Here is a 25,165-nt window from a genome sequence, read left to right as displayed (position 1 = left end):
AGTGCGGATTGCGGAAGTGACGTAGAATTGAACGCGCACGCACGTGTGTAGCGGTAGCGCAGCGTGTTTCTGCAGCACATGTGTGTGTTTATGTGACTGTAAGGACGCTGATCGGAACCGGTCTGAAACGCGAGCGGCACTGTGTCGGTCATGACGGGGGAACACGAGCGGTATCCGCCGCCGAACTTCAGCGCAGCAGCGGAGCCTCCGGCGGCGCGTCACTGGACCGGATCCACGCCGCAGAGCAGCCGCAGCTTCGAGGCGTCACGAGACTGGAGCTGGACCCAACCGGCACACAGCGAACCCTGGCCCGGACACCAGCAGCACACAGGTACACGAGGTCATAGCACTGTCTGTGCATCTGGACGGGTGCCACGGGGTGTCATGTACCCAGTTAACAGTTCAATTAGTATCAGTTACCTAGTTGAAAGTGAAAGAAAGTGAAAGTGAAGTGACATTCTGCCAAGTATGGTGACCCATACTCAGAATTTGTGCTCTGCATTTAACCCATCCGAAATGCACACACACAGAGCAGTGAACACACACACACACTGTGAGCACACACCCGGAGCAGTGGGTTAACTAGTTAACTGTTTAGTTAGTATCACGTAGTATTAGTATGCTCATTTGTTGATATAGTAGTTAGAATGAAACTGAGTTTTAAAATGAATTGTTTGACCTCATGTCATTTGTGTCAGGTCCTCTTCATCATCATCATCATCACTATCCTCAGGCTCCTCGTCATGGCTGGAGGGGTCCAGCGCAGAATCACTGGGGGGGAAAGGTCAGTCCACACACTGGTCTTCTGAGTGTCGATGTGTGATGGGAAGTGAGGGTTGATGTGTGTGTGTGTGTGTGTGTGTTTGAGCAGAGGCAGCAGAGAGAGCCTGAGTTCAGTCATTTCTGTGACACGTGTGACCGAGGATTCAAAACTCAAGACAAATACGACGAGCACATCTCGCAGCACGTGAAGGTGATCCACCGTCATCCGCTCGTTCATATGATCATGTCTCATCAGTGCTCTTCTGCTCGTTCTGTGTGTCTCCAGACGTCTCATTAGTGCTCTTCTGTGTCTGCAGTGCTCTGTCGAAGACTGTCTCTTCAGTGCACACGAGAAGCTGGTGAAGATCCACTGGAGAAACGTGAGTGTCCCGTGCTGAACATCCATCCCAGGACTCTAAGAGAAGTCCACAACAGTAGTGTTGATGAGACCGAGGACAGTCACTGCAGTCACATTCAGAGGGGTTTTAAAAATGCCAAAAACACTGACAGCCAATCAGAGTTTAGAGTGACACTGCTGTTCTTCTGCAGAATCATGCTCCAGGAGCCAAGAGGATCAAGCTGGACACTGCAGAGGACATCGCCAGATGGAGAGCCGAGAGACGCAAGTGAGACGCACATTTACTCAAACAGTTTTGTAAATAGTCTGGAAAAAGATTAAAGTGAACAAAAATAAATTTTCATGGAACATTAGTCACATGTATTTCTACAGCGCTTTATACAATACAGATTGTTTCAAAGCAACTTCATAGAGATAAGACTTTCAGCTGTAAACAGAAGACGATAGAGTCGTTATTAAATTCCTTCTTCTGTGTAGAAACTACCCCACGCTGAGAAACATGGAGAAGAAGCTGAAGCTGATGGAGGTGAAGGAGCAGCGAGGAGACGTGCTGGAGACGGCTCAGTTCAGGTGCGCTTCTGATCAATGCTGCACATCTTCTTCTTATCACCCAAAACTGAAGATGTGCTCATCCTCAGGTCATCTGAGATCAGGATGAGTTTGTTTCTTCATCAGGTTTGTAGAAATGTAGCACTGGATCAGTGTCTCATCCATGGATGCTCTGCAGTGAATGGGTGCCGTCAGAATGAGAGTCTGATAAAAACATCACAATAATCCACAGCACTCCAGTCCATCAGTGAACATCTGGAGAAGACAAAAGATGAAACAAATCCAGCATTAAGATGATTTTAACTCAAATAATCCATAATAACACTTCCTCCAGTGAAGAAGTGCATCTCCTGTTGTCCCTCACATCAAAATCCAGACACATATTAGTTCAGATCTGTTTAAACGCTGCTTGATCTGTGCAGATTTCTCTCCTGATTCAGACCAGAACACTTTTTCACTGGAGGAAGTGTTATTATGGATTATAGACTATGTATTTGAGTTAAAATCATCTTAATGCTGGATGTGTTTCATCTTTTGTCTTCTCCAGATGTTCACTGATGGACTGGAGTGCTGTGGATTATTGTGATGTTTTTATCAGACTCTCATTCTGACGGCACCCATTCACTTCAGAGCATCCATTGATGAGACACCGATGCAATGCTACATTTCTACAAACCTGATGAAGAAACAAACTCATCCTGATCTCAGATGAAGTGAGGATGAGCAGAGTTTCATTACATTGGTGTACTATTCCTTTCACTGCATTATATTTGAGTGAGTTTGAGCATGTTCTGTGTAGTCGCATCAGGAGCCGGGGCAGGGGACGAGGATCTGACCGCTGGAGATGTGAAGGCTCAAGTGACCCTCTCGCGGCTCTCGTCGGCAGTGACCCCGGTGCGTCTCCTCTCACTGCTGAGGATGATATGATGCACAACTGTGCTTCGTTCAGTCTAACAGACTTTGTTTGTGTTCTTTTTAGAGTCTGATAAGGACGAGTCTGTTCAGCAGACGCAGACTGGACTCACTGTCGCCCCAAAGAGTGTGACCTCTGCCCTCGGGTCACTGATGTCCAGCTACGGGGACGATATGACCTCCAGTGAGAGCGAAGCAGACACAGACGGTATGAGTTCTGTCCTGATGATGAGCAGGGCTTGATGTCAACATGATTCTAGATATCAAATAAATAACATTCCTCTGAACATCCAGATACAAATGTTTTATTCTGTCACAGACGCTCCAGTGCTGAGAGTCAGTCAGGCTTTAGAGGAGAATAAGATGCTCCTGAATCCTCATCCACTTCCTGTCCAGAGGACCCCAGCGCTGCACGAGGAGAAACACACACACACACCACAGCAATCCCATCATGCCCCGGCTGGCAGAGGACGAGGGCGAGGGCGAGGGCGAGGGGCGAGAGGAGGACGAGGAGGTAAAACCAGTAATCCTCCTGAAACACAGAGACATCGAGCAACACTACTAGAGATGGTGAGTACACACACACACACACACACACACACACTGAGACAGAAACACACACACAATCTCTCACATTCATACACGCATGCGCACACACACACACACACACAGACAGAAACACACACACAATCTCTCACATTCATACAAGCGCGCACACACACACATACACACAATCTGTCACATTCATACACACAGACAGACAGACACACACACAAACACACACACACACAATCTCTCACATTCATACACACAGACAGACACACACACACACACACACACACACACACACACACTCTAGAACTTAACCAGAGCTTGTTTTTCTAAACCTGTGTGTGACTTTCTCTAGTGCACACAAACTGAGATATTCAGCAGAATCTTCACACTGCTTTCTTACACTGAAGTATTTGTGAGGCTCTTTATTTGTGACAGCAATTGATTCGTTTATTTTTCAAGGCTGCATTACATTTATAAAAGTGACAGTAAAGACATTTATAATGTCACAAAAGATTTCCATTTCAAATAAAACGTTCTATTCATCTGTGAATCCTCAAAAATAAAATGCATCACCGTTTCCACAAAAATATGAATGTTTTCAACATTGATGATAATCAAAAATGTTTCTTGAGCAGCAAATCATCATAGTAATGATGCTGAAAATACAGAGAAATAAATTAGTTTAACAGAGATTCACACAGAAAACAACTGTTTTAAATAGTAATAATATTTCCCAGTGTTACACCTCATTATTGGTGTGTGTGTGTGGTGCAGTTACTGGCTCCTGATATCCGTCACGAGAGGAACGTGGTTCTCCAGTGCGTCCGTTTCATCGTCCGCTGTGGGTTCTTCGGTCTGGCTGCTAAAGACTCTCACGAGATCAGTGTGTCTGTGAACACAAGCGCTGAGGACGTCAGTGGAGACGGACAGCAGCGCTCGGATCCTCCGATCGACCAATCACAAGAGAGCGCTACTGAAGACAGGCGTGTGTGTGTGAGTCCGGAGCGGCACGGTGTGCTTCAGCAGCTGTTTGTTCAGCGCTTGGTGTGTGACGAGGCGGAAGAAACACCCTCCTGATGTCACACGCTCACAAACCCTTTCTTTTTCTTCTTTTTTTTCACCTGTTATTTTTATTTACTAATGTGTTTGGTCTTTCAAAATAAAAGACTCCTAACTGTTGAATGGATATGAATTGGTTTGATCTGTATTTTGAGCTGTAGTTCTCTCAGATGCAGTAAATAAAGCGGTGTGTGTGAATCTGTGATTGATTTGTGTCACATCCATCAAGACCTTCATCAGACCTTCAGCAGCTCCTCATCGTCTTCAGATCATGTCGATCCTAACAAAATAGTGCCTTTTTTATGATGCAATTAAATAATTGTGAACTCCATGGGCTGTGAATTTGTTCTCACTTCTGTCTTTGTCCACAATATGGTAACATTTTGTAATGTTCCATTAACAAGAACAATGAAAAATGCATTAAATCATTTTATAATAGTTAATGCCCATTCCAACATTTACTTATTTACTATTAAAACGTATCTGGTAATTTTAATATTATTGAACATATGTTTCTATGAATGTTCATTTTACTGCGCAAACACCCTTGTGTTTATTTAACTATAAATTAGTATAGATAATAGAGTATTGCAGCATCAGTTTACTGCATTAACTGTTTATCCCAGGTATGTCTGTCTTAAAAGTTTATTTACAAAAATGTTAATTAGTCGATGTGAAAATTGACAAAATGCTTTAAAGCGTTACCATTTTGTACATTTAGCAGTTTAATTAAATTGATTGATTCTAACTACACTGAAAATTTTAGGTTATAATTAAAATTTGTCCTAATGTCCCATATAACAAAAAAAAAGATGCTTCAAAAGATATAATTTTAGAATGTAACGTACCGTTACAGATGTGCTGCAATATTATTACTTTAATGTCACTGAAAACAATTATTTACGCCGCAATATTTACTAAAAGGTTATTTACTCCATGTAAAAAAATAAAATAAATAAAAATGTTAATAATAATAATTGTTTATATTGTATATTTTTTAAATAGTAATACAAAAATGCCGTGTGAAAACGAATGAATGATTGTCCGTGATGTATCCGCATTCGTCCGGTCCTCAGTCTCCCCGCCAGCCGCTCTGAGATCAGTCGCTCACGCTGCATCTCAACCGCGGGAACCGCGAGACATCTGATCCCGGATCAGCGCTGGAGCGCCTCGCGATGGGCGTGTCCTGCTCTCCGCGGCTCCGCCCCCGCGGCGTCACCGCAGCTGCTAGCTCGTCGGTTAGCGTGCTAACAGCGTTCGGCAGTGATGAGACAGAGACAGGATGAGACAGCAAACCTGCGAATGAAGCCATTTCAGCATCCTCACGCAGGCCAGAGAGCTAAACGCGGCGGAAAACAGATTTAAACCCGGATTTAGGTCCCTATTCAGTCACACCAGGAGTTCGAAAGAGCGTCTGCAGCGCTGAGGTGATGTCCGTCTGTTTATGTTCAATTATCAGCCGTCACTGACTCTAACGCGCTCTTCTGTCTGGACACACGCTGTTAGTGGACTGAGTCAGTGTTTAATGTGCTAACCAGGAGCTAGCTGACGTTAGCCTGCATTATTTAGTATAAACACTCTGTTGGAGCAGCTGTCAAACTCTTGTTTGCTCTGTAAATGGGGACTATAAGCGGTTTCCTAACGACGTCACTGCACGGACTGTAGTGTCTCCATCAGGTCCAGTACACAGTCTACCGTGTTTACATCCCACAGATGCATCACTCAGACTCCAGCGGAGAGTCACCGGTCAGCAGGAGGATGTCCCACCCGTCAGTGACCGGCCGCAGGGGCAGCGGTGTTACCGTCTCATCTGATGACCACCAGACGTCCCCCGGACCCCATCACCCCCCCCACAGCCTCAGCCTCCTGACCCCCGGGTCACAGGTCAAGAAGAAGAGCGGCTTCCAGATCACCAGCGTCCTGCCCGCGCAGGTGTCCTCCGCCAGCGCCAACACCAGCCTCGCCGACGACACGGAGAGCTACGACGACATGGACGAATCTCACACCGAGGACCTGTCCTCGTCCGACATCCTGGACGTGTCTGTGTCCCGAGCCACGGACACCGGCGTCCCCGAGAGGAGCTCGTCAGAGGAGACGCTGAACAGTGTGCATGGGGGCGAGACGCCCGGAGTCACGTCCCCCAACGAGCCGCTGATGCAGCAGGGGTACATGGTCAACGGTGTCCAACATCATCATCATCAGAAGACTGGACGACCCGCGGCTCCTGCAGCAGTCCCTGTTGTCCAGCAGGCTCCGGGCTCCAGCGGGCGCTCCGGCGTGGATGCTGCTCCGTTACCGGACACCTCCAGTGCTTCTGTCCCTCCGACCGCGAGCGCCGTGACCACCGCCTCTCGCTTCAGGGTGGTGAAGCTCGATTCCAACTCGGAGCCATTTCGGAAGGGTCGCTGGATGTGTACGGAGTATTATGAAAAAGACGCCCCAGCGGGAGACACGGGGGTCGCTCACAGAGCGGTGGAGAGCATCATTCAGTCTGAACACGAGACCACGAGCGGCAGCTCCTCTGGAAGCACTTTGAGCGGCGGAGGAGACGGTCAGCAGGCTCACGCTCCAGACCCAGGTGCCGGACAGACCGCTCTGTTGGGTGTCGAGAGTTCATCTGCCTCGGTTCGACCCTACAGTGTAGAGACCCAGAGCAGCACCAAACCTCCGGTGTCCGTCAGCCAGAGTGCTCTTCCTCCAGTGGAGTACACCCCGAGGCCCACAGCTCAACCTCTTCAGATTCCTCCGGTGTCACCCAGAGCTGTGCCAGTGTCCGTGGGGATACCAGGGCTTCCTCCGGTGCCCGTGTCTCCGAGGCCACAGATGAGCATCAACCCGGACCAAACCGGAGCCCAGCTGTCTTCATCTGCCGCTCCGAGCAACCTGCAGCCGCTGCACGGGGCCACTGTACAAGCGCTGAGAGCCCCGCTCCTGCCGGCGGGCCCCGGGTATGTGACGGCCTCGCAGCTGGAAGATGCCCAGAGACTCCTGCTGCAGCACCACACACTGCTCTCACTGCCACGGCTGACCGCAGGAGGCATCGCAGGCCTCACAGGACCCCCTGCGTCTGATGCTGCTGTCTCTGCTGATGAAGACAGGTAAGAGACACTCTCTCAGACTGACTGCTTTATATGACTGTGATTCTACTCAGTTATTTTAATTTAATGTTTTCATTAAATATTTTTTATTTTATTTTAATAAATACTTTTATTTAATATTTTTTTATTTTATTGATATTTATATAGAAATTTAAATACATCTATGCATATCATGTACAATGTATTTATATATATCATGCATGGTATCTTTTTTTTTTTCTTAATATATATGTCGCTAAATTTATTTTTCTCCCCTTTTGTCCTAGTAGTGTATTTTATTCATATATTTTTGACATTTCAAGTAATGACAAAATGTCATTGAGGGGTGAATCTCATAAAGTCCAGATCATATTTCAACTCAAAATCAGAGAAAGTAAGAATATTGTAGTATTTTGCAGTCCTATTTTTGAGACCTTAAATATTTCAGTAGATTTTTGTGGCATCAGCATGACATTAAACAGGATATTGTAATACAGAGCTCTTGTTCTTCTCAACACGTTTCAGTAGTAATCTTCATGAGCTGGAGTTGGTGTGTGTTTGGTTCGGCGCTGCAGCTGTGTATCAGTGCAGTGGTTTGAGGAAGAGTTTGTCCTTGAATGAGTCACTCTGTTCTTCACTTCTGGTTGCTCTGTTTGTGGTCAATCTAGTGCCTCTAAATATATCCGCTCGTCTCCAGAGAACTCTTTCCTGTTCTTCCATCTCTTTAAAACTGAGGACCGTCTGGTTGCCATAGAGACGCATCTGCAGTGATTCAGCAGAAGATGCGAGTGTGGCTCTTCTGGTCACATGATGATGATGGTATTGGTGGCGATGGTGATGATTATGATGATGGCGATGATGATGGTGATGATGGTGTTGAGGGTGATGGTGGTGGTGGTGATGATGGGTGATGATGATGATGATGATGATGATGATGGTGATAATGATGGTGATGGTGGGGGTGATGGGTGATGATGATGATGGGTGATGGTGATGATGATGGTTGACGGTGATGGTGGTGATGATGATGATGATGATGATGATGGGTGATGGTGATGATGATGGTTGAGGGTGATGGTGGTGGTGATGATGATGATGATGGTGATGATGATGGGTGATGGTGGTGTTGAGGGTGATGGTGGTGATGATGATGATGATGATGATGGTGATGATGATGGTTGAGGGTGATGGTGGTGGTGATGATGATGATGATGGTGATGATGATGGGTGATGGTGGTGTTGAGGGTGATGGTGGTGGTGATGATGATGGGTGATGGTGGTGATGGTGGCGATGGTGATGATGATGGGTGATGGTGGTGATGATGGTTGAGGGTGATGATGGTGATGATGGCGATGATGATGGTGTTGAGGGTGATGGTGGTGGTGATGATGATGGGTGATGGTGGTGTTGAGGGTGATGCTGGTGGTGATGATGATGGGTGATGGTGGTGATGATGGTTGACGGTGATGGTGATGATGATGGTGATGATGGTGATGATGGTGTTGAGGGTGATGGTGGTGGTGATGATGATGATGGTGATGGTGGCGTATGTGATGATGATGGGTGATGGTGGTGATGATGGTTGAGGGTGATGGTGATGATGGTGGTGATGATTATGCGGGTGAGTGTCGTTACACTCTTCATGTCCTGCAGGGGTTTAATGCAGTGAAATGCTGCCTATTGATTCAGATCTTCATGTTTGCGTTGAACGTGGATTGATTTCTGCTTCTTTAACACCTGAGGCTCTCTGTTTACCATCCACAGAGTTAAAGTTACTGAGTACATCATGATTTCTGCTTGGTTTATAACTAGTCTCTTATCGTCACATGGCATGTTTTCTTATTTCAGTCCTCTGTTCAGTAATGTTCTCTTCTAGTTTCTTCTGTGCTCGTTTTCTGCTACAGAAACTCCTGATGAATCAGATTGATATGCCTGAAATCTCCATAATACCGTCAGTTTGTTTTTTGTTTGTCATTAATCGTTTCATGGCATAAAACTGTCCTCATATTACAAACACACAATCAGAAATGAACAGTCACAGATGCTCCAGGAAGAAGTGTGTGATATCAAAGCTACTGTATGCAAGGTTTTACGTAAAAAATATATATTTTCAAAATAATTTTTCTTGACTCATCGTTTGATGACTGACGAAAGTGAGAACACAGTATAGGAATAAAAAAAATAACATAAATTAAGCATTTTAAGTATATTGCTTGATTCTATGTGATGATGTGTGGTGCACTTCTGTGTGTATTTGTTTGTGTGTTTGTGTTGAGGTAACAGTCCAGTGGAAAACCCCAGTGTGTCATGTGACCCATGTGTGTTTGAATCATTGATGTACGAGTCCATCACGTGTGTCATGTATGTAATAAGTGCAGTGATCAGATGATTCATTCAGTGATTCCTTATTCATACTGAACATGAAACCTCAATCAGACTCTCTTTACTTTCTTAAATTATGTTCTTGGTCTTGAATTATGTTGAATATTAAGTAGAAGAGCAGCAGTGCTCACAGTCACATCAGTGTTTCGCTGTGAAATCATCTAACTGAAGTAAAATGTTTTCCAATATTATCAAATGAAGTTGAAGACTGCAGTGCAGCTTTGATATCTCAATCTAGTGACAGTATTTCTGCTTGTTTAGCAGTTTTCTGCTCTTGAATCTCATGGTGTTAGCTGATATCAGGAAGGTCCAGTTATTGTCCTGCATGTTTTGTATTTGACAGACATGATGATGTTCTGAGATCATGAGTGACTCAGGTGTGTGAGGAGTAGATGTGTGCAGCTGCAGTGCTGTGTGTGTCCTGTAGGTGTCAGTGAATCTCCACTCACAGCTCTCTGTGTGTGTGTGTGCGTGTGTGCGTGTGTGTGTGTGTGTGTCTCATTTAGAGCTAAAATGAAATTGGATGAATCTCTCTATCAAGAATATGTTCAGATCAAATTTCTCTTTATAAACAGCATTTGTCTCCTTTATGTTTAATAAACCTGCTTTTGTATATTACAGATATTGTTGACTTACTGTACAGAGTTTGTAAGTCGCTTTGGATAAAAGCGTGTGCTAAATGCATAAATGTAAACAGGCTTCATTTTTAATGTGTAATATAACATCTTGTGTCTTTGTTTTGAACCATGAGCTGCATGTGTTTCTTCTTGAGATATTTTTAGTTCATCCAGTTATTCATCTGGAGTCAGAATCAGCTGCGTTACTGCACTGCACCATCATTTACTGTTATTTTTATTTTTAATTCTGCATTAGTCTTAGGCTGTATGTGATGGAGAGAGCTTTGCAGAATGAAAGAGACACATCTGGAGTTGATTAGTGTTTTCTCGTTGAACGTCTGTCTGGTTTCTGTTCTGTTGTGTGATGAGATGTATTTGTTGATAACAGCTCTGTTCTCATCAGATATTGGATATGACACACAAAAGAAACTGGGTGATTGGTCTTAAATAGATGAAAGAATCCCACAGACTCATGCCAGACCATAGCAACACCCTGGCAACCGCTCGGATGACTCTAACACACTCATCACACACACGTGTTCTCCAGCGAGTGTGAGGTCAGTTTGTGTTTGTTGTTTAGTTGTTTGGATGGTCATCAGACTTGCAGCAGCTTCATTCAGCTCTCATGTGTCTCTGGATTCATTCTGATTAAATCATATAATCTCACGCCTGGAACATCGATCTGTGTGTGTGTGTGTGTGTGTGTGTGGTTAGATCAGTGCCTGTGTAGTGACACGCTGAATTAGTGTCCATATAAGAGCTCATTCAGATCTCAAGATTTAAAATGCTTGTCACACTGCAGGACTGCTGAGTCACTGGATAAAAGCATCTGCTAAATGGTTAAAAAGCTCATTAAAAGTGTATTGTTGAAAAATGAAAAGCTCATTATATCCTCTCATTTAAATTTATTTAACCTAAAACACTGATGCTGAAGAAAAACAAATCCAAGTTATCTGTCCACCATCCAGAGTTTCTCACATTTCATCACTCACATAGCAACTGTTGCTAAGGCATGCTGATTGGCTGAAGTCATGCTGAAGTCTCTGCTCTTACATAAGAGTCATGATGAGAGCGAGTCGTGCAGCACACCCTTTAGCTACACACACACTCACACTCACACACTCAAACTCTCTCTTTCTCTCTCTCACTCACTCACTCACACACACACACACACACACACACACACTCACACTCACACACACACACACACACACACACTCAAACTCTCTCTCTCTCTCACTCACTCACACACACACACACACACACACACTTGTGAGTGCTGAGGTTCTGATCAGGATGTTTATTACTAGTGCTGTCACAATTTAAAATTTTGGCTCATAATTTATTGTCCTACAAATTGTGACACTAAAAAGTCAGTCAGTGTGATGAACCACGTGTGATATTTAATGTGTATCTTGTCAGTAAAGCCGGTTCTGTAATCAGCTCGCCAGTGAACAGCGGCTCTGTGTAGTTAATGCTGCTCCATGTGAAAGCGCGCAGCTGATGGTGATTCTTTACTGACAAGATACACATTAAATATCACATGTGGCTTATCATCCAGACCGACAGTCCATTTGTCACACTATTGTTTTCATCCCAACCAATGTATATATTATTTTACAACATTATTATTAGCATTATTATCAAATACAGTAATATTCCACTATAGTAATCTATTTCTCTGCTAGTTTCTGTTGAATGTTGAGATTCTCTCCTCCTCCTTCAATCCTGTTAGTGTGTGGTCATGTGTTCCTCAGTCGCTGATCTTCATGTGTGTTTCCTAACACTCACAGCACCCTGAACTGACACACTCACTCACTCACACACACACACACACACACACACACACACAAGTAGGGCTGCAACTAACGATTATTTTGATAATCGATTAATCTGTCGATTATTTTTACGATTACTCGATTAATCGGTTTATGTACTTATATTTTAGTTTTTTCCATTTTTTCCCCAAGTAAATTATTAATAAATGGTCTTTATCATTCAGCATAGATTTAAGAGATTTTAACCATTTTGCATTGTCATATCCTCATTAAAAATATACCTGGAGTTGTTTTATTGTGTTAGTAATCCTTTGTCGAACTCTTCTGCAATCAAAACACTGACCCATACTCTAGCAAATTTTACAAGGAGATTTCAAATAATGTTTTCACCGTGGCAGTCCTTAGAGCTCCTAAAGTAGTTTAACATCCTGAACATAGCTTATTAAGGAATCTCTCAGAACATATTTTCACGAAGAATAAGGATAAAACAGAATAAAATTGCAGTGCATTGTATTTTATTATTTACTGGGAAACAGCTTTATAGCTTATTAGAGCTGAAACAACGAATCGATTTAATCGATTAAAATCGATTATTAAAATAGTTGTCAACTAATTTAGTCATCGATTCGTTGCTAAATAACTTTTATTTGCCGTAAGCGGCTCATTTCAAGCATATTTCAAATCTGCGGTGACCAAAGTGTGGCAGTAATGAGCCACCGGAGGTTTTACTCAGCCAGTACAGCAGGAGAAGTAGCGAATAGCCAATAGCTGGCCTTGTTTTATGTCACGTGCTTCCCGAGCAGCGTCTCTGCAGAGTCTATGGCCCTGTCCCAAATCGCGCACTTCATGTGGACTTTCGGTCTCGTGGACTTGAAATGCGCGTGCTTGCCGAGTCTACGAGTCCGTAGGCCGTCCCATTCAGCATTTTAACGCTCCGAAGTGTGCTCAGCAGCGCCCCCTTTGTACCCTTGAAGCGGTCTTCCGCGAAGCCCGCATAGAAGCAGGCTCCACGCACTTCAACTACCCAGGAATCCTTGCGAAAGACCAATCAGACAACAGATGGGAGGATATTTCGCTCACGGACTGTAAACATGGCTGAGAAGAGAATATTTAAGTGTAAAAGTATCAATGTTTTTTATGACATAGGCGTACATTTTACCAGTTGTTACTTACAGTTATACAAACATTATCGACCAGTTGATATCTCAAACATAATAATAGCGCGTTAAATAATACGATCGCATTATGATTCATTACATAAATAGAACCGAATGTCATGGCTTTATGAGTCATATAAACGTAGTATGAATATTGAAACCTATACATTTTTCTTAAACTCATTTTAATTTTGTGTTAAAATTTAACATTATGTATTATTATGTACAAATGTATTTATCATTTAAATAACCATGACATCTATTCTAATGCCCAGGTGGCATTTACAATTATAGAACTGTAAAAGCAGGCTGTGTATTTCACATGGACATATTATTTGGGAAATTAAAATTAATCCTGTTCTCTATGCTAAAGACTGTAATTTGTTTAATGATATTTGTGATATTTTTCTAATAAAGGGACTGATGAGATGACCTTTAAGTTTATTCAGCTCCGTATGGAGAGGGATAAGTCAACCAGACCTTCTTCCTGTTTCCGGCGTGACGATCGAGTCTGTCCCAAAATACCTCTCAATGCACCCTCGCGGACTCGCGCTAAGGGCCCTATAGGTCTGCACTACATGACGTCACCGAAGTGTGGACTCTGAGGAAGTCCACAAGTCCGGAGTGTGCCATTTGGGACAGGGCCTATGTCTGCAGCATTCAGTGTGATGTGGGAGTACTTTACATTGAGCCTTTAAAAAAGAAGAGTAACCTGTAAACTCTGCACTACTGAACTGTTTAAGGGGACGTTCACATATCGCGTCTTTTGCGCGCTCAAGTTCGTTAGTTCCAACACTGCACCGCATCGAGTTAAAAACATTTAAACTTTTCAGAATGCAGCAAGCGCACCGCGGGTCATGTGACAAGAACTAACCAATCAGCTTCATCCTTTCCCGTAACAACGTTAAAAGCTCAGTCAAGATGAAAGGAACAGCTGATCATAGTTGTATATGGATTTCCATTTTGAAATAAATTTAGTAGCAGAGCTACTGCAAGCGATTTTTTTGAGCTACAAATCCGTTTATCCTTTGCTGAAATTTCCGCGTCTTCAAGGAGAGAGCACGTCATGGTTGCTTAGCAACGGCAGACGCCTCAGGGTAGAGGTCTTCACGGGTCCAAAAATTCGTGCCCGAACCCGAAAGAGACCCGTAATGTACTACACCGAACCGACCCGGACCCGTCTAATATTTCAAAAACTGGACCCGGACCCGTGTAGATCCGAGAAATGCCTACCAGGACCCGACCCGGACCCGTATATTATTTAAAATCTGGACCCGAACCCGCCGGGAAGACACAGACCCGACTGGACCCGACGTTCACATATTCCACCTTAAATTACTATTACAAGTCAATAAACCTGTTGCGAAAAATAAAGCTTTTTGTCTTACCTAATTTAAAGAGGCGTAGTATCTCTTCCTTGTACCTGCCTGTGATGCATTAATCCTCCGACAAGAAAGTTATTCATGTTATTCCTCTCGTTATTCCAAGTCCAAGCTGAATCCACTCATTATTTCAGCTTAAAAATCCACTTGATGTCACGGTGACGGATGACAAATCCTACTGTGCACATGTACATTCTGACTCGAGTTAACTCGCATAATAACTTCGACTCTTTGCCCTTTTGAACTATAATAACGATAGCTCGTACAATGCCATGGCTGCTGACGTTATTTATTTGCTATCATCTGATCTCTGTGCTCTCTGCTCTGCATCGAGTCTGAATCTAACCACTAAAACTTTAAGATTAAACGGTTTATTTATAATATTATAAAAATGGGAGAAAATGTAAAACGCGGTTTGGCGGTCGAAGTGTCCCTCACTGGTTGCCATATAAACATGAAACGCGATCGAGACTGCACATGCGTGCTAGCTGTATCAACCTAAAATGCTTTAACGCAATTTGAGCGTCATAGAAAACATTAATGTGACAGTTCACCTCAGATTGTGTTGCTGATTTGAAATATATTAAATATGAGTGTGTCAAGTCTTTAAGCATTAATACCGTGCGCGCTCTGCTTCTAAAAGCAGAGAGAGAGAGAGAGAGATCGATCACTTTTTTTGGCTCACTCTTTTCTTTTCCTAATTTTACAAGTTGCAAGTTACAAAAAACACAAGCAGTCTTTGATCACGGCCGGATGTTCTCCGAGTCCGATGATTCCGATCGCACGGGTATTACACACAATGTTAAACAGACCCGGGACCCGAGGTAATAGTTTCGGACCCGACCCGGACCCGGCTGATGATTTAAAATATAGACCCGAACCCGTACGGGTCCCGGGTCGGGTCCGGGGTCGACGGGTCTCGGGTGCACTGTGAAGACCTCTACCTCAGGGGCGCAACTGCACGAGCGCTTTGGAAAGAAGGAGAAAGCGGTGCGCCTAGCGTTTTCCACGCGTTTTTAGGCGCGATATGTGAACGGCCCCTAAGACTTTCATTTGTGCAGATTCTCCAGTACAATGTTGTTTGCAAATGTTTAGTCGTAAAAGCTGATAACATTGCTTTTTAACAGTTAACATTTAAAGCTTTACAAACATGTTCTGTGATCAGTTTGTCGTTTACCAGTTCAAAATTCAGTCGTGCAGCCTAATTATGACTGAATGAGAGAGGTAAATGTAGATATTTGAAATGCACTTTTTTTCTAAGTATTATTCACTGCTCTTTTTCACACAGCAGGTTTTTTGTGTGTGTCCTATTTTTTTTCTGGACAACCTTCTGATGGATTTTACTTTAAATTGTGATTTCCATTTAGGTTTCATGCCATTGGCACTTTTTTTGAAGGATTGTTTACAATTTCACAGCAAAAGCTATAAAGCTGTTTCCCAGTAAATAATAAAATACAATGCACTGCAATTTTATTCTGTTTTATCCTTATTCTTCGTGAAAATATGTTCTGAAAGATTCCTTAATAAGCTATGTTCAGGATGTTAAACTACTTTAGGAGCTCTAAGGACTGCCATGGTGAAAACATTATTTTAAATCTCCTTGTAAAATTTGCTAGAGTATGGGTCAGTGTTTTGATTGCAGAAGAGTTCGACAAAGGATTACTAACACAATAAAACAACTCCAGGTATATTTTTAATGAGGATATGACAATGCAAAATGGTTAAAATCTCTTAAATCTATGCTGAATGATAAAGACCATTTATTAATAATTTACTTGGGGAAAAAATGGAAAAAACTAAAATATAAGTACATAAACCGATTAATCGTAAAAATAATCGACAGATTAATCGATTATCAAAATAATCGTTAGTTGCAGCCCTATAGCTTATGCTGTGAAATTGTAAACAATCCTTCAAAAAAAGTGCCAATGGCATGAAACCTGAATGGAACTCACAATTTAAAGTAAAATCCATCAGAAGGTTGTCCAGAAAAAAAATAGGACACACACAAAAAACCTGCTGTGTGAAAAAGAGCAGTGAATACTTAGAAAAAAAAGTGCATTTCAAATATCTACATTTACCTCTCTCATTCAGTCATAATTAGGCTGCACGACTGAATTTTTAACTGGTAAACGACAAACTGATCACAGAACATGTTTGTAAAGCTTTAAATGTTAACTGTTACAATTAAAAAGCAATGTTATCAGCTTTTACGACTAAACATTTGCAAACAACATTGTACTGGAGAATCTGCACAAAGGAAAGTCTTAGGGGCCGTTCACAAATCGCGCCTAAAACGCGTGGAAAACGCTAGGCGCACCGCTTTCTCCTTCTTTCCAAAGCGCTCGCGCAGAAGCGCCCCTGAGGCGTCTGCCTTTGCTAAGCAACCATGACGTGCTCTCTCCTTGAAGACGCGGAAATTTCAGCAAAGGATAAATGGATTTGCAGCTCAAAAAAATCGCTTGCAGTAGCTCTGCTACTAAATTTATTTCAAAATGGAAATCCATATACAACTATGATCAGCTGTTCCTTTCATCTTGACTGAGCTTTTAACGTTGTTACGGGAAAGGATGAAGCTGATTGGTTAGTTCTTGTCACATGACCCGCGGTGCGGTTGCTGCATTCTGAAAAGTTTAAATGTTTTTAACTCGATGCGGTGCAGTGTTGGAACTAACGAACTTGAGCGCGCAAAAGACGCGATATGTGAACGTCCCCTTAAACAGTGCAGTAGTGCAGAGTTTACAGGTTACTCTTCTTTTTTAAAGGCTCAATGTAAAGTACTCCCACATCACGCTGAATGCTGCAGACATAGGCCCTGTCCCAAATGGCACACTCCGGACTTGTGGACTTCCTCAGAGTCCACACTTCGGTGACGTCATGTAGTGCAGACCTATAGGGCCCTTAGCGCGAGTCCGCGAGGGTGCATTGAGAGGTATTTTGGGACAGACTCGATCGTCACGCCGGAAACAGGAAGAAGGTCTGGTTGACTTATCCCTCTCCATACGGAGCTGAATAAACTTAAAGGTCATCTCATCAGTCCCTTTATTAGAAAAATATCACAAATATCATTAAACAAATTACAGTCTTTAGCATAGAGAACAGGATTAATTTTAATTTCCCAAATAATATGTCCATGTGAAATACACAGCCTGCTTTTACAGTTCTATAATTGTAAATGCCACCTGGGCATTAGAATAGATGTCATGGTTATTTAAATGATAAATACATTTGTACATAATAATACATAATGTTAAATTTTAACACAAAATTAAAATGAGTTTAAGAAAAATGTATAGGTTTCAATATTCATACTACGTTTATATGACTCATAAAGCCATGACATTCGGTTCTATTTATGTAATGAATCATAATGCGATCGTATTATTTAACGCGCTATTATTATGTTTGAGATATCAACTGGTCGATAATGTTTGTATAACTGTAAGTAACAACTGGTAAAATGTACGCCTATGTCATAAAAAACATTGATACTTTTACACTTAAATATTCTCTTCTCAGCCATGTTTACAGTCCGTGAGCGAAATATCCTCCCATCTGTTGTCTGATTGGTCTTTCGCAAGGATTCCTGGGTAGTTGAAGTGCGTGGAGCCTGCTTCTAGACTCGGCGAGCACGCGCATTTCAAGTCCACGAGACCGAAAGTCCACATGAAGTGCGCGATTTGGGACAGGGCCATAGACTCTGCAGAGACGCTGCTCGGGAAGCACGTGACATAAAACAAGGCCAGCTATTGGCTATTCGCTACTTCTCCTGTTGTACTGGCTGAGTAAAACCTCCGGTGGCTCATTACTGCCACACTTTGGTCACCGCAGATTTGAAATATGCACGAAATGAGCCGCTTACGGCAAATAAAAGTTATTTAGCAACGAATCGATGACTAAATTAGTTGACAACTATTTTAATAATCGATTTTAATCGATTAAATCGATTCGTTGTTTCAGCTCTACACACAAGTGTGTCAGTTCCTCAGTCGCTGATCTTCATGTGTGTTTCCTAACACTCACAGCACCCTGAACTGACTGAGATCTTTACATGTTCACTCTGATTGATTCAGTTACTAACCATGTTGAATTTTAGCCCCTAAAAATGCAAGCCCTGATAATATAATGCATTATATTTTCAACTAGTGCTTTTTTGTTTCAAGTACATTTGTCATTCCTGATTTAAAACACCAGTTTTCAGTAGAAATGATATCAGCATCACAAACTGAGTGAAAAGTGTGATGAATAAGTGATCATGAATATGAGTAGCGCTGGAGATGAATGAACTACAGCTGATCATCTCAGATCATCTGACCGTCTGACCAAGAGTCACATGATCAGTGACACACATTTCCTCACATTTGATTAGTCACACAGAAGCAGTGCACAATCTGAAGCGTTCATACGTTTAATGCTGTAACTGATTCACAATCCTGATTTAAAGTGGGTCAGAGATTAAAATCCTCACAGTTTTTGACCGGATTAGAGTTTTTTCTCTTTCTAGCACACTGTCTGTGTGTGTGTGTGTGTCTGTGTGTGTGTGTGTGAGTGGGTGAGGGTGAGTGTGGGTGTGAGTGGGTGAGTGTGGGTGTGTGTGTGTGTGAGTGAGTGAGTGCGTGAGTGTGTGTGTGTGTCTGTGTGTGTGTGAGAGTGGGTGAGTGTGGGTGTGTGTGTGTGTGTGTGTGTGTGTGTGTGTGTGTGTGAGAGAGTCTGTGTGTTTGAATGTCTATGTGTGTGTGTGTGTGTGTGTGTGTTTGGTTGGTTCGTCTGCTGGCGTGTCTCTGTTGTCTGTATTCAGAATCTGTCTTGTAGATCTTCTCGGGCTGCGTGTTTCTCTGTGCACACATGTCTCTTCTGTTAGCGTGTTGTTGTACACGCGTGTGCCCGGCTCAGTCTTTGTCCTGTATGTGGACGCTGGGCTCATGCTGTGTGTGGTGAGGCGTACACTGATGAAACGAGACGAGCAGCACGTGAGAACACAGGACACGCTCATCTAAACGTTTATATGGTGTGTGTCTGAACCCCAGCTCCTGATTGGCTGGTTCTTCTGATCTTCACCGTTTATGTAACAGTGGTGGGTCATGTGACTCCAGTGATGTCACTGCTTCAGCGTCTCCTCTGGCAGTGTTTGTGTGAGTGAGCACACACACACACACACACACACACATCGGGCTCAGTGTTGGATGTGCTCTGTGTGTGAGGGTTCGAGCTGGATGTGAAGGATGTTTGATTGATGTCTCCATGAGAGACTCGGGGCTGCTGGAGCCGGAGAAGATGCCTCTGCAGCTGCTGTTCTGGGAACTGAAGCACCGCAGGTAACACACGCAGAGCATCTCTGACACGTGTGTGTGTGTGTGAGAGAGAGAGAGAGATAAGATGAGATGTAAATGATCCAGATATATAATGCAGTGATTGAGAGCTGAAGAAATCAAGGCTCCTCAGAAGATGTTTAAAACATGATTGATGGAGAATCAAGTAAAGCTGAGCTGCTTCAGTCCAGTAAGAGTTCATCTGGAGATATTACTGACCTTATTCTGACCTTTACTTGATCACAATCAGACAAGATCTGACAGCAGAATCAGCAGCTGAAGCTGGACGTTTGTACAGTTACGCTGAAAGGGCCTGCTGTGTGTGTGAGAGAGAATCTGTGAAGTATCATCTAAAAACCCACGACAGATCTGCTGTAACGTCTCCAGTGATCCTCTTTCATCATCAGAGCCGGCAGAAACTGATTACATGTGATCTGGATTACGTAATCCGATACCAAAAATACAGTAGTGTTAATAAGATTAAATTATATTTTAAGATACTCGTCGTAATCAGACTACAGTTACTTTTTTATAACATGATTACGTTTTGTTTACTTGATATCATTACATTATTCATGAATGATTGATTCTGCCTAATTACTCTTTATAAAATATACTCTGCAAATGTTGCGTTACTAACTACAGTTTATGTCAGGTCATTTGGAATCGGTAACAGATTACACTTTTCTAGTAATCTACCAGTTTCTGAAGAAGGAACTGATGAATCTGAGAGAGGAAGTGATTGGATTCATCACTGCAGACAATAGATGTGTCACGATCCTCTCATCATGTCTGATGCTTTTGTCTGCTCGTCAGTGTTCAAACCAGGTAACACTGATGAGTTCTTAGTGTTTTGTTGAGTAATTCACTGCTACTGTGAGGTTTGATCAAAGCTGATGTGTTTGTTTCTGCTTCTCGTCTCCGTGTTCAATGAAACAGTGGTTATGTAAAGCATTAGTCCATCCTTATACATCTTTCAGTGCGTATGGAAGGAACAAAACAGCCTGAAGTACTAAGTCTGGATTTATAGACAAGCAGTTAATCAACTTGACATTAATATATATATATATATATATATAATATACACACACTACTGGTCAAAAGTTTGTGATCAGTGAGACTTGAGATGTGTTTTAACTGTAGTGAATATTGTTAGAAAAGATTTCTATTTTAAATAAATGCTCTTCTTTTTAACTTTTTATTTATCAAAGAATCCTGAAAAAAGTATATCCGGTTCCAAAAAAATATTAGTTTCCAGCACTGATAATAAATCATCATATTTTCATGATTTCTGAAGATCATGTGACACTGAAGACTGGAGGAATGATGCTGAAAATACAGCGGAGCATCACAGAAATACATTAGATTTTAATGTATATTAAAATAGAAAAACGTTATTTTTCATCATAATAATATTTCACAGTATTTTTTTCCTGTATTTTGGATCAAATAAATGCACCCTTGATGAGCAGAAGAAACTTCTTTAATAAACATTACAAATTGTTCTGATCCCAAACTTTTGAGCTGTGTTTTGTGTATATAGGCTATATATAATAGTATAGAGAGAGATGTCATTTTGTTGCATTAGAGATGCACTGATTATGCTTTAATTGATTGACAGGGAGTGTGATGTTACTTAAGTATGACTTTAGTTAATTTTTCTTCAGTTGTACCACTCACATATAGGCCTATATTTATAAAGATTTGAAGCCCGTGAAATCTGCTAAATGAATAAATGTAAATGTGACCTAGAATTGAGTCTCTAACGACAGGTGACGGAGTTCAGCTCTTTCACACAACACATAATTTGTTGCATAATTATTTTTTCCCTCTTTGATCGTTTTTGAATATTATGTGGCATCTTTCGTTGTTTATAATACTCATGTTTGACTTATTGTTATGTTGCATAATGTTTTCTGTGCTACAATCAGGTATTTCTGAAATTTAGAACGCGTTCATATTTTGACAACTGTTTGCAAACAAGCGCGCTCCCGTGTCGGCTCGAGGTGGGGGCGGGGCGTGGCATAAATTAGTCAAATATCCCGAGCTCTCAGCCAATGGCGCGCTGCCATGCGCTCTTATTATGCTAATCCGCCAGCGTCTGCGGATCTCCTGCGCTCCCGAGCGCCTTTGTGTCCAAACCACCGGCGCATCGCGGAATAAACCACGAGAATGTGAGATTCTTCAGCCGTGTGTGTGATTCGGAGCGTCTGATGGGCGGAACAGAATGAATTCTCCGTGTTACCCGGTGGCGATGGATGTCGGTGTTTGTCAGCTGAGGAGTTTTTCCATCTCGTTCCTGTCGTCGGTTCTGGGCGCCGAGAGCTCGACAGCCGTCAGTCTAGATAACAGGTGAATGTGATGTAATTACTGCACCGGAAAGCCCCTTGCGTCCCTCGGTTTCGTTTTCGTTTGACTGGATCTTCATCTGCAGAAGCGTCGCGTTTATACAGATGTTATGCGACATGATGAGTGGACTGATGTAGATCAGGAGTGTAAACGTGTTTCTCGTTTTGTTTTGTCTCCCCACAGTTCCTCAGGAGCCAGTGTTGTGGCCATAGACAACAAGATCGAGCAAGCCATGGTGAGTCTGATCTGCTTCACAAACACTAATGACAGGAAAGACAATAAACCAGATTACTGTCATTAATAACACAGTCATAGATATACAGAATATAACAACACAGAACAGCCAACACAGTGTGTGTGTGTGTGTGTGTGTGTGTGTGTGTGTGTGTGTGTGTGTGTGTGTATGAGCTCTGGGCTTGTTGCTAGGCAAACACTGACACAGGGATGCTCTGAATAACCCAGCACCTCCACCCTCCGGATGAAGAACATTCTGTTCCTCTGCGACCTGAAGATCAGTGCAGTACAACATTTTAGTAACTAAAGCTAAATTAACTAAATTATTAAAAACAGAAAAAAACGATATAATTAAAACGGTAACAAAATATAAAATCACAATTCAAATATGAACAAATACTATAATAGTATATCAATAATACTGAAACAACACTGAAAAATGAACAAAAGTGAATACTAATAACGAACACAACAACAAAAGTGATAAAACGTGAACTAAAGTTCAAACGCTCAGCGGACCAAATGTATCGTTCAAATGTATCAAATTCTTTTTGATTTATTCTTTTTTTCTTTCAAGGGAACCAAGCGCACCCTAAAATACTGACATGAGAATATTTCTGTAAATGTTTGCAAGGTTCTTTGGGTTTGAGTTTTTTTTTTTTGATACACTGGTGGTCAAAGTTTTGGAATAATTGAGATTCTTTAATGGTTTCAACATTGCTAATAATCAGAAATGTTTCTTGAGCCAGGGTGTTTTGGCCCAACGAAAACCTTGGGGCAAAGCGGGCCAGCTGGGGCTAGAGGAGGTTTCTCCGCGTCTAGAGAGCTCAGCGCTGCGGATCATTTCAGAGAGATAACAGCTTTAACACTGGTATTAAAGACTTTTTAAAATAAGTTGAGCTCAAAACTCACTCTTAGTTAGCAGCAAGTGTTTGAAATAGCTTGATCCGATGTGGATTATAATCACTAAACAAGGCAGAAATATTTATAAGCAATGTAAAAGACTATGCACGCTAAACATTAACGTTACCATAGTAAACATGGTAAATATGACCACTTGGATAAATCAGACGTCAGCTTTTTATTCTCTTTCACAATTGTGTATTTATTAAGTAACATTTTATCTGTCGTCTCATTTTGAGAGTTTAGCTCCACGTTGCATATCATCAAAATATAATAATGTTTTTGTTCGGGAGCTTTTATAAAAATAAAGATATTATCATTCATTCTAAATGTGACGGATAGGCTACTGTTGCTACAAATAAACAGAAACGGACTCGACTGAATAAGCAGGCTATTTCATATGCGTTAAAAATAAATAAATAAATAGAAATAAGTGTATTTATGTGTGATTAATCTTGAGTCCTGATAAATTAAATCAATATGATCAATGTATCACTTATTCTATAGTTAAAACATTGATGCTTTTGAATTTGAATATATAACAAAGCATGCAAACAAACGGCCGCTCTTATCATGTTCCTGTGTGATCGCGCATGTTCCAGTGATTTATTTCGTAGTTTTCTGATAACTTCTCTTTGTTGGTGAAATGATAAGGTTGCATGACGTTGTTCCTGAGAGGCGTGTAAAGGGCGTGTTTTAGTGATGCGCAGCGGAGCTTCAGGCTCGACTGTGGAAACCCTGCGCTATTCTGGCCTCGGTGCTACTGGCCCGAGACTATGAGCCCCACCGGCCCGCTTTAAGCCCTGGCTCGCACTGGCCCGACAGTGGAGATGCGGCTAGTGTGTGTGTGTTCAGCTCTGTGTCTGGTTGTGTGTGTGTGTTCAGCTCTGTGTCTGGTTGTGTGTGTGTGTTCAGCTCTGTGTCTGGTTGTGTGTGTGTTCAGCTCTGTGTCTGGTTGTGTGTGTGTGTTCAGCTCTGTGTCTGGTTGTGTGTGTGTGTGTGTGTGTGTGTGTGTATGTGTTCAGCTCTGTGTCTGGTTGTGTGTGTGTGTTCAGCTCTGTGTCTGGTTGTGTGTGTGTGTGTTCAGCTCTGTGTCTGGTTGTGTGTGTGTGTTCAGCTCTGTGTCTGGTTGTGTGTGTGTGTGTGTGTGTTCAGCTCTGTGTCTGGTTGTGTGTGTGTGTGTGTGTTCAGCTCTGTGTCTGGTTGTGTGTGCAGGACCTGGTGAAGAGTCACCTGATGTACGCGGTGCGTGAGGAGGTGGAGGTGCTGAAGGAGCAGATCAAGGAGCTGATGGAGAGGAACTCTCAGCTGGAGCAGGAGAACACGCTGCTGAAGAACCTGTCCAGTCCCGAGCAGCTGGCACAGTTCCAGGCGCAGGTCCAGACCGGATCGCCCCCCACAGGAGCCCCGCCGGCCCTCCCGCCCAACCCGGGCCCCGGACCCACCGCCTGACTACCTCTCTGTGAACGGACTCCACAATCCACAAGCTGCTTATCAAACGTCCCCCGCCTCAGACAATCAGTGCTGACCTCCCGAGCATCCCGTGAGCATGCGGGTCAGTGCGAGCCGAGCGGGGCGTCAATCATTGCCACATCCACCTTGTGTTCTTACGGTGTTTCCAGTCGCTCTGCTGGATTTGTTACTGGTTTTATCAGTTTGGCTTTTAGTTTTCTTCCTCTAGCTGTATTGAATACATAATGAGCACTTTGTAGTGGACACGTGTGAATAAGACCAAACGAGCACCGCCGCGTGGACGAGCATGACCTTTGACCCGTGAACCC

The 25,165-nt window shown here is 42.7% G+C and overlaps 2 protein-coding genes across 5 annotated transcripts in view; both read left to right on the top strand.

Annotated features, from left to right (window-relative positions):
• nufip1 (nuclear FMR1 interacting protein 1) overlaps window positions 1-4,526 on the top strand; it is a 4,543-nt gene extending 17 nt beyond the window's left edge. Inside the window, exons 1-10 of the mRNA XM_059559576.1 lie at window positions 1-331; window positions 699-784; window positions 872-973; window positions 1,080-1,142; window positions 1,312-1,388; window positions 1,598-1,690; window positions 2,469-2,563; window positions 2,649-2,789; window positions 2,901-3,151; window positions 3,911-4,526. The exon at window positions 1-331 is cut by the window's left edge and continues 17 nt beyond it. Of these exons, the coding sequence (XP_059415559.1) occupies window positions 151-331; window positions 699-784; window positions 872-973; window positions 1,080-1,142; window positions 1,312-1,388; window positions 1,598-1,690; window positions 2,469-2,563; window positions 2,649-2,789; window positions 2,901-3,151; window positions 3,911-4,213 (1,392 nt within the window). The 5' untranslated portion in view covers window positions 1-150 and the 3' untranslated portion in view covers window positions 4,214-4,526. The remainder of the gene's footprint in view (window positions 332-698; window positions 785-871; window positions 974-1,079; window positions 1,143-1,311; window positions 1,389-1,597; window positions 1,691-2,468; window positions 2,564-2,648; window positions 2,790-2,900; window positions 3,152-3,910) is intronic.
• Window positions 4,527-5,628: 1,102 nt separating this feature from the next.
• LOC132151467 (TSC22 domain family protein 1-like) lies at window positions 5,629-24,865 on the top strand. Of its 4 annotated transcripts, none has more exons than XM_059559572.1 (3): window positions 5,629-7,293; window positions 22,431-22,482; window positions 24,600-24,865. In XM_059559572.1, exons 1-3 carry the CDS (start codon window positions 5,909-5,911, stop codon window positions 24,834-24,836), a joined length of 1,674 nt encoding a protein of 557 aa, XP_059415555.1. In that variant the 5' UTR covers window positions 5,629-5,908; the 3' UTR covers window positions 24,837-24,865. The 4 variants fall into 4 exon arrangements, with proteins under 4 accessions (XP_059415555.1, XP_059415556.1, XP_059415558.1 ...); XM_059559575.1 differs by lacking the exon at window positions 5,629-7,293 and adding an exon at window positions 19,715-19,904; XM_059559574.1 differs by lacking the exon at window positions 5,629-7,293 and adding an exon at window positions 21,980-22,250.
• The last annotated feature ends 300 nt before the right edge of the window (window positions 24,866-25,165 follow it).

Source organism: Carassius carassius, chromosome 10, assembly GCF_963082965.1.
Source record: "Carassius carassius chromosome 10, fCarCar2.1, whole genome shotgun sequence".
NCBI lineage: Eukaryota > Metazoa > Chordata > Actinopteri > Cypriniformes > Cyprinidae > Carassius > Carassius carassius.
Note: the sequence above shows the minus strand (reverse complement) of the source record. Positions and strands in the feature narration are given on the sequence as shown.